The sequence below is a fragment of the Cynocephalus volans genome, chromosome 5 (genome assembly GCF_027409185.1).
Source record: "Cynocephalus volans isolate mCynVol1 chromosome 5, mCynVol1.pri, whole genome shotgun sequence".
Lineage (NCBI taxonomy): Eukaryota > Metazoa > Chordata > Mammalia > Dermoptera > Cynocephalidae > Cynocephalus > Cynocephalus volans.
This window is the reverse complement of record NC_084464.1, coordinates 133,335,127-133,347,587: the sequence shown is the minus strand read 5'-3', so window position 1 is coordinate 133,347,587 and position 12,461 is coordinate 133,335,127. Positions and strand designations below refer to the sequence as shown.

General features: G+C 39.1%; 2 protein-coding genes across 2 annotated transcripts; both read left to right on the top strand.

The window, feature by feature from the left end:
• The first annotated feature begins 695 nt into the window (after positions 1-695).
• Positions 696-1,742, top strand: LOC134378196 (trace amine-associated receptor 4-like). Its single transcript, XM_063097175.1, has one exon. It carries the CDS (start codon positions 696-698, stop codon positions 1,740-1,742), a length of 1,047 nt encoding a protein of 348 aa, XP_062953245.1.
• An 8,272-nt stretch (positions 1,743-10,014) lies between these two features.
• Positions 10,015-11,028, top strand: LOC134378641 (trace amine-associated receptor 5). Its single transcript, XM_063097937.1, has one exon. The coding sequence runs from the start codon at positions 10,015-10,017 to the stop codon at positions 11,026-11,028; it is 1,014 nt and encodes a 337-aa protein (XP_062954007.1).
• The last annotated feature ends 1,433 nt before the right edge of the window (positions 11,029-12,461 follow it).

Genomic DNA, 12,461 nt, shown 5'->3' with positions numbered 1-12,461 from the left:
GAATTCTAAAAACTATGTTCTTCCCGGTGGAGAGAGAAAAGCTTCTCTAATTGAACAGTATGTAATAAGTGGCAAGGTCCAAAGCATCTGCAATTGCCTACAAAGAAATTAAAAAATAAAAGCAGCAACATGATCTTCAGAACATAATTATTGTTTAAGCTAAACATTAAGTAATAGTTCCACAGCTCTTGACAATTCTTGAGGGGCTTCTATCCAGAAAATAGGCTAATTTAAGTAGACAGAAAAAATTCTTGGTCTGCCTATGGATTTGGAATCCTGAGTAAAGTCTACACATTAGTGAGAGCGGAACGTGCATTTATGTGTGTTACTTAGATGCTGGGTGACTGAATATCAATTCTGTTTTCTTTGGACCTTTCCTATTCAAGGAGAGGTCTGTGGACTAACAGCATTGGCATCTCTTGAGAGCTTGTGAGAAATGCAGACTTTCAGCTCTTACCCCAGAATCAGAACCTGGGTTTTAAAAAGATCCCTAGGTAATTCATATGCATATGAAGGTTTGGAAAGTAGTGCTCCTGGGCAGTAGGGTGTTTAAACTTGCTTTAGAAATACAGGCTCGCTGAGCTTCTGGAACAAGTGGCCTTGCCAATGATTTTTACTGTTTTTCTTCTTTCTTTTACAGAAAGGAGAGGAACACAGTACTTTTGAAAAAGACTCATAGTCCCCCCAAGACAAAGATGATGAATTCACCAGACCTTCAGAACCCTCCAGAAGTACAATTTTGCTTTGATTTGGTTAACAATTCATGCCCTAGAAATGTGAGATCTGTGCCAAGTGTCTGTGCCATGTACGTGGTCATGATTGGGGCAATAGTGATGACCATGCTGGGCAACATGGTTGTGATCATTTCCATCACCCACTTCAAGCAGCTCCACTCCCCAACCAACTTCCTGATCCTCTCCATGGCCACCACTGATTTTTTGCTGAGCTGCGTGGTCATGCCCTTCAGTATGATCAGGTCCATCGAGTCCTGCTGGTACTTTGGAGACATCTTTTGCAAAATCCACAGCTGCTGTGACATCATGCTCTGCACCACCTCCATCTTTCACCTCTGCTTCATCTCAGTTGACCGCTACTATGCTGTTTGTGACCCTTTGCATTATGTCACCAAAATGACTATCCCTGTCATAGAGGTCTTTCTATTTCTCAGTTGGTCCATTCCCATCATTTTTGCCTTTGGCCTGGTATTCTCAGAATTAAACATCATTGGTGCAGAAGATTTTGTTGTGGCCATTGACTGCATGGGTTTGTGTTTGTTGATATTTAACAAGCTCTGGGGGTTGCTGGCCTCCTTTATAGCATTCTTTCTGCCTGGGACAGTGATGGTGGGGATTTACATACACATTTACGCAGTAGCCAGGAAGCATGCTAAGCAAATTGGCATTGGTCCTAGGAAGAAACTGGCTAGGCCAGAAAGCAAAATAAAGGCATCATCCAAACATGAAAGCAAGGCCACCAAGACTTTGAGCATAGTCATGGGGGTGTTTGTGTTGTGCTGGTTGCCCTTCTTTGTCTTGACAATCACAGACCCCTTCATTAATTTTACAACTCCTGAAGATTTGTACAATGTCTTCCTCTGGCTGGGTTATTTTAATTCCACTTTTAATCCCATTATATACGGCATGTTTTATCCTTGGTTTCGCAAGGCATTGTGGATGATTGTCACAGGAATGATCTTCCACCCTGACTCTTCCACCCTAAGCCTGTTTCCCTCACATACTTAGGCAATGTATCTCTTTCACTACAATTCTTTTCTGGTGGGGAATCTTGTATGCTCCTTCTTTGCAGTGGTAGGGGGCATGGATGGACTAGTTGAGTAGAAGCTTCTAGATGATATAATGGACACCTAAAGTAAGAGTAATACATCCAGCTTTCTGGTATACCAAGCTACCAGACTGACTCATTTCTGGGCTTCTGGAGAAGGCATCGCCAATAAAAAGAAACTTTCCCAAGTCTTGCTGATTTTTGAATTTCTAAAATTGCAGACATAGAATTTCACTCCTCTGTCTTAAATAGAGATTTTATCACTTCAATTTGTAAATATCAAATGAGAAGACACAGTGGGTCTTATGATCACCGACAGCCACATATAACTGAGTTTATCTGTATCTTTCTTAAGATTGTTCCTGCTTATTAGGGGAGTGGGAGAGGGCTTGAGTATCCTGGAAGCCCAAGTTATGAAGCATGTGAGTGACAGAGAAGGGGGAAAGGAAGTGGATAGTTGTAGTTCTAATTTTATTGGTTCTGACTTAAACCACTTTTCAGAAAAAATTAATGTGAGTTCCTCAGTATTTGATAAAATTGGACTGTTATTAAATGAGAAGAATGAATAAAGAAAGAGTTTAGGAAAATATTCTTTCTCCCAACACATAATTTTGATCTATGTTTATATGCAACCTGTGTGTATACATATAGAGATGTGCATGCATGTGTATATACTCATTATTCACCAAGGTTGAGGTTCATCCACAAAACCAACATCCTTTCCCCTCCGCAGAGTTTTAGGATACCATCTATCACCTCAATGAATGTCTCTTCTCCGTGTACTTTTCATCTTTCTCTTCTTCCTCCTACCTCATAAACTTATATCACCAAATTTTGTCACTTTTACAATCTTCTTTTCATCTTTTACACCATATTTCTGTCTCTCTAGTCCTGTGGTTCTCCCAACCAGTGGCAATTTTGCTCCTTGACATCATTGAACGATGTCTGGAGATATTTTTCATTGTTACCCTGTATGGGACATGCAACTGACATCAGGAAGGTAGAGGCCAAGAATGTTGCTAAACATCCTACTATGCGTAGGGCAGGCCCTTACAATAAGGGGTCATCTGGCCCCAAACTTCAATAATGCCATGGTTGAGAAACCCTGTTCTGATCTAATCTCACAGCTTCAATTACCACCTCTATTGTTCTCAAATATATTTATCTTCAGCCCTACCTTTTCCTCAAAGTTCTAGCCCCTTATTTCTTACTACCAGTGGAATATCTTTTTGAAAACTCCACCAAGATCTCAAACTCAACATGCTCAACATCTTCTTTCTATGCCCACCCCACCATCCCCAAACCCTTCTCTCCTGACACCTGCTTTATACCAGAGCCATTGTGCACAGGTGTGTTGTTTCCTCATCTAGACTACAAGCTTCTTGTGTGAGAGACTACGTCCTGATATTATTCTTTTTTTTTTTTCACAGTGTCTGGCTTGGTTCTCATGGGTCTTGATGACATGTGTACAATGTTGTATTGGGGAACTTGGGGACAGGGTCAGAAGAAACATTTGCAGTACCCAGCATGTAGTTACCATAGCCCCATAGTGAATTTCCTGAAGACAAAAACTAAGTCCTTCCTTTCCCTAATACTTCAATAGTGCAAGTGCTTTATAGAAAAGTTTGGTCATGTAGAAAACTTCTTGACTATTTTAGGGATTGACAGATTCTTGGGGAAATTTGTTAAATGGAGATGTTAGCTAGAAGGACACTTCCAACCCAGGAGAATATACCCACAAACTTAGGACCTATACATATATGTGTCTGGAGAAATTAATTTATCAACCTTTGCCAATTTTTACAGGAAATAGGTTGCTTCTTATAATAACAACTTTAAGAGAAAACATGTCATTATTACCATAGGTTTAATGTTGAGGTTGCAAAGAGAAAACATATTACTATTACCATAGGTTTAATGTTACGTGTACTTTATTGCATATTAATTCTTGCAGCAATATCAGAATATTTGGTTAGCCAAACTCTCTTCATCCTCTGACCTAGTCAAATGACATCATGCCTCCATAGAGGGCATCTTGAACTGAGGTTTCTAATGTTCATGTACATAAATTCTTAATGTTTCTATGAACATTTTTGCATTTTTGAATCTGCCCTTGTTCCAGTGTACTATTGAGAAATTACTCAATACTCCAAAATGCCTCTAATAACATCTGTATGTAGCTGGGAATTCCTAGTATTCTCTTGATCTATGTGTTCAGTTCGACATTTGTAGCTTCCCAAGGTCAGTATTTGTAAGTTGATAATTTAAATTATAGCATTTTTAGGTACTGAGATATTTCGGTGAATTACTCTTATTATCACAGGACAATATTTTAAATAAAAATTGGGTTCTGAGATGCTTAGCAGAATGCTGGTTTATTCTCTTCTGATTGTAGTAATTTAATCCTTTAGGATATTTCCTTTGCCCTAATCCTGAAGGCAACATTCAGAGGCCAAGATACCCCTTCTTTTTGAAGAGTCAAAGGAACAGGAGGCTTCAGGTCAAGTTAGATATCATTCCCAGTCTCTACGGGGCAGTAGACCACCTTATGATGACAGGAACAGCTTACAATTCACTTTCCATGGTGAGCTTCCCTTCCTCTTTGGGAATTCAACAAGGACCTAGGGACTGTGGAATCTGGGAGACTGAATAGGAAGGACAGCCATTCATTCAACACATACTCATTTTCTCATTTGATCCTGAAAATAACAACAAATAAGTGACAATATCAAGGAACTAGGGTCTGAGGCTACAGGGTGATTCTTCTTATATACCAGGATTTTCATTCACCCACTAGAACAGAGCTAAATAGAGGAGAAATCAAAGAGCCAGTAGAAGCTTCTTTTGCAGTCATAATGAGGCCTTATGTTAATGAAGAACTTTTACAATTTCCAAAGGGCATCCATGAATATTAGCCCAATTGTTTCTCACAACAGCTCCACACGCTCTTCCTAGGCCAGTCCAAGGAGAAGTGAAGTGCTCCATTATTATCCTAACCCAACTTACCTCTTTCCAGGACTCATCCAGGTTGAACAGAGTAGCCATTATCTCAGGAAGATCATGACTGCTATAGACACCTTGTCATCTCTATTAAAAGATACTCAGTTCAATAAACATTTATTGAGTACCTACTATGTACCAAGTACTGCTTTGAATGCTTGTGGTTCAGAGATGAATAAAACTCAAACCCTGATTTAATAGGAGAGCATAGCCACTCAGTTACACTGCAGCATAGCGTGTGTTACAAAGAGTCTGACACGGGAAGACACAGGAGCATGGAGGAGGAACATTTAGCCCAGTCTGGAATATAGAGGAGACTGCCTGCATTTTAGGCCTAAGGCATGTATCACCACGTTCAGTAAGGGAACCAGACCTTCTACTAGAGTTGGGGAAAAAGCTTCGGAAGTGGACTTGGAACATCAGAGAAGGGGTTTAAGCCAACTTCCTGAAGAGTAGTGTGAGGGAACAGGATGGAGCAACACTTCCAGCCACTGAAATGGGAGCACAAAGATGGAGCTTCTGGAGAAGTCTGGAGTGAGCTATTGCCTCTGGTTAGCTGCTGCTCCGTGGTCCTTATCCACGAACTTGATGGTGAACCTGGGACCACTGTTGCTCAGCAGTACAAGCAGTTAGAAAGAATTTCTGGGGGCAGAGGGGAGAGAAGTGAGGCTGAGTTGCAACCTGTCAGGTATCTATGTCTGTCTGTCATAGTATCTGCCTGCAAACACCTTCAGAATAAAGGCTGCAGCTTCTCTTCTGCTTTCCAAATCTCACATGTTCTTCCATCCTGGAATTAGATCCAGAAGGAGCTCTGGGGAAATGCAGTTCTCAGCTTAAGTTGACACAGCACAATTCATCACAGGAAACAAATGAGCAAAGGGAAAGCAGGATATTTTTGTAGGAATAGAATTAGTTCAGCCATGCAACATGGGAGGTGAAGCCACAAGGCTGTCAGGAGCTGGGTGTGGCCACCTGTGTACCCTGCTGAGAGGCTCGACTTCACCCACGCAGTGAGTGGGAGGCATTAAAATAGATAAAAATTACTAATACTGGATTTTAACTTTTCTCCCTACCAAATCATAATGTTTTGGTTCTGATAGATGTATGAATGAAAAGATGCAAACTAAACAACTTGGTGTAAATATAATATATAATAAATACAATACTACCTTTCCAGGACTATTGCCAAGCTAGGAAGTGACTACATGTGACTTGTGTTAACTGCATGAGTCTCTTATTGCACACTGATAAAAATAATCCATGTGGGCCCTTGGATGGCCTTTGGGATAACAGACATTGCTTGTTTAGAGGAAGGAGAATGGAAGAAAAGATCCAGGAATAGGAACTGGCATCCTGGACAGTCTGTCTAGTGGTCTCACTTAAGGAGATATTGTGGGGTCCATTTCGTGAAAGCAGCCCAATCTTGCCCCTCAGTCTGTGTTGGTCAGGAAAAGATTATTTTTTTTAATCCCCATTATTTTATAGTTAACAGTGTATAAAAATGATACTTGAATCTCCAGTTCTCAAACAGATTGATTGTCTAATTCCTTGTGTTTGTCTTTTACTCCTCGGTCCATCACCTCAAAATTATGCTTTCCAAATCCCATCATTTCTTCTCAATGAATTCCTCTTCCCTTTCTTGCTCAACTAACAAGATCCTGGGGCACCAGAAGCTATTTGTTGACAAGAGGGAATAAAATTGTTGCAAAGATGGAAAGGTAGTTTTTCAAAACTTGCATCTTTTTGAGCTATAATACAGTGGAGAGGGCATGGGTTTTGGAGTAGGACAGACCTGAGCCCCAGCGTGACTAATACCTCAGTGAATGACCTTGGGCAATTTACTTTGCCTTTCTAGGCCTTCACGGCCTAATTTACAAAACAAGAACAATAATTGCTTTCTCTTTTGTAGTGGGGATCAGTGGGCTTTGCAAACAGATGACATCCAATAAATTCTTAACACTATTAATTTTTTCTCTTAAAAGTCAGTTCTTCAAGAGGTAAGATTTTTCCACAGAGCCTTATAAAAATGGAATAAAAGTTGTAAAGGCCTAGTAGGTCTTCTAAAGTATGTAACAAAGGATTGGGTTAAATAATAGATGTAAAACTTTTTATTTTCATTCAGAAATTTTGCTAATAGGTTTTTATCATGTTTAAATGTTATTTATAGTTCTAATTGGAAATGTAAAGTCTGTGTGAATGACTCAAAAGACAGATTATGACGAACCAAGAACTATTCTGGCCTAATTTCTCTCAAAGGCAGGCAAAGGCTATCCAGAGACAATATGCTATAGCAAGCTAATTTCTGAACCTGAGTCAGGTATAAAAGTTTGAGTTTTTACTAATAACACTTCCATCCGGCTTCACAATTTCAGGTTATCATAATTATTTCAGAGTCTCTTATAATCGATTTTGTTAAAGTTGCAGCAAATCTGAAAACAAATTTGGTTTCTATAATTTGATAGTAGCACTCCTAACCATAAATGATAATTAAGTAATAATCTCTAATATTCTATGAAATCTTCTCAAATCCTTACAAATACCAAATTTTCCCCTAATATACATAAGTGCATTCAAAATTAGGAAGAGGTATGATTTGGGACTATTTTTTGGTCAGTAGTCTGGGGTACTCCTAGGGTGAATTTTGTCCACAGCTAACATTACAAAGCAGGTAAATTAACTGGCAAAGGGACCTGGGACAAGGCTCAATTTCTGAGCACACTTAAGACTCATTCTTCTTTCTTGGAGTGGAAATAAAGACCCTTTTGCCCTTTGGTAAAAATTATGCTTTTTAACATGCTTATAATGAAGAATAAAAGAAAAACTTCATGTACTGCAAATAGGTACAACAAAGACAACTAAAACCAACCAGAGTCAGCCACTGTCAGTTCTCTATCTCCTTGTAGACATGGACCCATAAAGCTGTACATGTTCAATTTTGCTTACCTGTTTTCTTGATGTCTGTCTTTTTTACTCAGTAATATGTCGTGAATATATTGGTTAATAGCGACAGAACTATGTCATTAATTTCAGTGACTGCAAAATATCTTATCGCATGAATTGTACATAGTTTGTTTAATCCATCCTCTGATAAAAACATTCAGGTTATTTACATTTTCCATTACTATTAACAGTGTTTCATAGAATTTCTTTTAGCATACACCATATGTCCTGGTGTGGTCATTTCCCTGGAATACATTCCTTGAGTTGATACTGCTGGTTCCAAGGATTCATTATAACTATAGGATACGTATCACTCCCACCTCCGCCCCCTGTTCTAAAAAGGATTTAAGAATGGCTTATGTAAATGCATACAAAAGAAAGAAACACGACCAAGTTCAAATTTTTAAAAAAGCAAATTAAAAAAAAAAAAAGAAAAGAAAAAGTGGGAAATGAGACTAGGAAAGATAAGATGAAGACACTGGAGCCAAGAATGGTTCAAGGCCATAGAAGTCAGTCAGATGAACCAAGTTCACAAATCCTGGCATCCTGACCTCCAGGCCAATGCCCTCTCCCTGAGTCTCACCGCCATCCTCTGTGTGCTTCCTCCTTGCTCTTTTGAAACCCCTTCCTGGATCCCACTACTCTTGTGCTACCTCTGGGGGCCACAGGCCCTCATGGCTGACACAACCTCTCCCAGAGCAGCAGCACAGCTTCTAAATTGGGTCGCTCCTCATGTCTCATAACAGATTTGGTACCTGGATGGTAGGAGAAAAACTGCTGATTAAGGTCACACTATTGAGTGATTTACTCATAGCATTTTTACAATATCAACTTATCTAGGGCATAATCAATTACATTCAGTATATGTTTCCTGTGTGACTAACATATACCAGGCACTGTGGTAGGAATCGGGTTATAGTGGTAAAGAAGACATAGTACCGCCTCTCATGAAGATTATACTTGATGGGGGACCAAAAGTAAACAAGGGCTGCTATAAAATCATCACAAGTCACAGAGCTTAAAAAGAACATCATGATGAATCTTGTGTGTGGGTCACAAACCTCCTCAAACCAAAGGGCTCATGATCAATTATTCTCAACTATTTCTCATGTTGAGAGAAATGTACACGAATAATCCTAAAGTGGAAGAGATATATGGAACTCACTAGAAATAAAATAAAATATATAGCAACTATCCACAGACAAGAATGTCTTTGTGATTATCTCAGAAATGGTGAGGAAAAAAAACACAGTGTCTTAGAATTTTATCTCTTATTATTGTCAGAGTAAGTGATCCTGTATTGAGAATGAAACTTAAACAACTGAGACTTGTGTATAGTACAAACTAGTCCCTTGATACTCCTCCACTGCTCTCTGTATCATGCCACACAGAGGAGTAGCTTCCACTGAGAGTATAAATCATTAACCGATTGCACATCTGTCCTCTGCTGATAGAAGAGAACTCTACGTTCCTTATTTCCACCTGCTACAAGAAAGACTTCTTCCCATGATGTGATTCCGATTCCAACCTGTGTAAGTAGCTTAGAAACCTTGACTTCAACTTATTAGAACTTGTTTAATAGTTCACAGACTAGTGTTAAGATAAATAAAATACTTTTTCATATCAGATAGTTATTTATTCCAAAATGTGTAAACACTGTGTGTTATCTTTAGAAAATATGCAGCATGCAAAACTAAAACAGGGCGATTTTCCAATCTTTTAATTATTTCCCTGCTAAATTCTTCTCTTGGGAAAAGTTGACATGTAATTAAAGACCTTCATCTGCTGATTTTAATATCAACTTATGTAAATCTTAAAGGGAGGAGCTAGAATTTACTCCTTCCCCAAGTAATGACTTATTAACAAGAATTAATTTGTCACTTGGTTCAGACTCATCGCTTTAAATCTCTTTTTACATTTGACAAGTAACTTAAAATGGAACATTCTTAATTTTATACTACCTACCAAAAGATATTGGTTTTTCTTTGTGAGAACATTTTGCTTACGTCCTTCTTGTCTTTCCTTATGCATATGGCTACACTCATTTCAAAATACCTAATTACACAAACCAGGGCTAGCAGAAGTAACTTTTGTAAAATCTTGAATTTCGTGCTACATTTGATTTTCAGGGCACATTTGATTCAGTAATCAGGGAATTAGTACTAGGTTCTAAATTGTCTTTAGTTTTCCCCTTTTGATCTCACTCTCTGATTGTTCAGCAAAGAATTTTTTGTTGTTGTTGCTGGAGAAAGTGGCCAGTTCTCAGAGAGAGGAGCAAAGCAGAAACTGTAAATGAGAGCTGTCCTCGTCCAAGGTGCTGAAGAACACCCTGCGGCGTTCTGCTACCAGGTAAATGGGTCTTGCCCCAGGACAGTCCATCCTCTGGGCACCCAGCTGGTAATCTACCTGGCCTGTGCAGCAGGCATGCTGGTTACAGTCCTAGGGAATTTGTTCGTGGTGTTTGCTGTGTCCTACTTCAAAGCGCTCCACAATCCCACCAACTTCTTGCTGCTTTCCCTGGCTCTGGCTGACATGTTACTGGGTCTGCTGGTGCTGCCCATCAGCACCATTCGCTCAGTGGAGAGCTGCTGGTTCTTCGGGGACTTCCTCTGTCGCCTACATACCTACCTGGACACCCTCTTCTGCCTCACCTCCATCTTCCATCTCTGTTTCATTTCCATTGACCGCCACTGTGCCATCTGTGATCCCCTGCTCTATCCGTCCAAGTTCACAGTCAGAGTGGCCCTCAGGTACATCCTGGCAGGGTGGGGGGTGCCTGCAACTTATACTGCCTTCTTCCTCTACACAGATTTTGTAGAGACAGGGCTCAGCCAGTGGCTGGAAGAGATGCCTTGCGTGGGCAGTTGCCAGCTGCTGTTCAATAAGTTTTGGGGCTGGCTAAACTTCCCTGTGTTCTTTTTCCCCTGCCTCATCATGATCAGCTTGTATGTGAAGATCTTTGTGGTTGCTACCAGGCAGGCTCAGCAGATCAGCACTTTAAGCAAAAGCTTGGCTGGGGCTGCCAAACGTGAGAGAAAAGCTGCTAAGACCTTGGGCATTGCTGTGGGAATATACCTCTTGTGTTGGCTTCCCTTCACCATAGACACACTGGTTGACAGCCTCCTTAACTTTATCACACCACCACTGGTCTTTGACATCTTTATCTGGTTTGCTTACTTCAACTCAGCCTGCAACCCCATCATCTATGTCTTTTCCTATCGGTGGTTCAGGAAGGCACTGAAACTCATCCTGAGTCGGGAGATCTTCTTACCACAAACACCCGCTATTGATTTGTACCAAGAATGATCCTTCTACCAAATGCAGGCAAGGGTGAGTGGTGCTGTGGCCAAAGGCTGTAGGCAACTTCCAGGGCAGCATGGTTTAAATGGAGGAGAAATACAAGTTTCTTAATTTGGAAAGAGGTAAAGCACTCCCTTCAATGTTTCTATAGTAAAACATAGAAGTCATCCAAATATTCATTGGATAAACCGTAACACCTGCAAATATTTGGCTCCTAATTCATCACTTCTTTGAAACAACTAAGATGTAGAGGAAGAAGGAAGATAGCACTGAGGTCTGGATCTTGAGTTCTCACTCTGGTTTTGCCACATAGCAGCAGTTGGGTGAGACTTCAGCAATCTTTGAATCATCCTTCCCCTGCCACAGAGTTTTTTCATCTAGAAAATTAGGGTTTTCTACTATTTCCTTTCTAAGTGATCCTTAAGTTAAAATATTGCATAATCTAAATTTGGGAAACCTTGTTTGAATCATAATTTACTTCACATTTCATAATCATAGAATATTTGGAATGTCTCCTTTTCAAAATGTTCATTTTAGAATTTGTGTATCCTTGAAGCCCAGATTTGTAAGCCAGATTTGTCCATTTTAGTGATCACCAAGTAAATGCACTATATCTTCAAGGAGTATTTTCTTTTTTTAAAAAAAAATGTAATTGAACCTTAACAATGTGTGGAATATTTTGTTGTGATAATTATCCACATCTTACCATTCTAATATTTTCTCCTTTAAGTTTTTATCACACAAGTTAGACCTACCTCTTTCCAGGATCACCAGTACATGGTTTTCTTCAGAAAAACAAGTGTCTGTGCCACACACCTGCTGAAAATTGAACCAAGTGTTTCTCATCAGCTATTACCAGTAAAGGTAACAACACCTTTTATGTACTTCTTGCTTGCTTCAGTTTTCTTCCCGAACATTTTCCTAAAAGACTAGCCCCTTTACTTCCATATTTCTTACTGAATTTTTTTTCAAATTAAGAATTACTTATTTGAAAAACTTCTTTGTAAATTAGTTTGAAATCTCTGTAGTACAGATGCCTAGATAGGTGTAGATATAGACACAGATAAAGATATATTAATTCCAATAAATAAACTTAGACAATGAATGAGTGGATGTATTTCAAAAACAGCTGAAATGTCAACACTCATCAAGAATCAGCCATTAAGCAAATTACTTAAAATAACCATTCACATGTCAATAACAATCTTTGTTATTATTATTATTTAAAGAATTAAAAGTCTTATTTTGGCTATGAAGTTAGCTGACATGGGTTTACTCCTTATATGTATGTATATATAAAATATATAAGTAATTATATATTTTTTTCTAGAGAGAAAACCTCTATTGACCCCAAACTTTTCTCCTTATTTTGTTTTAAAAATTATTTGCTGTAAAAATATTTTTCTATGTATTTTGAATGCTTAATTTTTCTTTGGAAG

Bases quoted from the DNA above. Each gene is read 5' to 3' on its own strand.
- LOC134378641 (XM_063097937.1), top strand. From the start codon at position 10,015: ATGAGAGCTGTCCTCGTCCAAGGTGCTGAAGAACACCCTGCGGCGTTC.
- LOC134378196 (XM_063097175.1), top strand. From the start codon at position 696: ATGATGAATTCACCAGACCTTCAGAACCCTCCAGAAGTACAATTTTGC.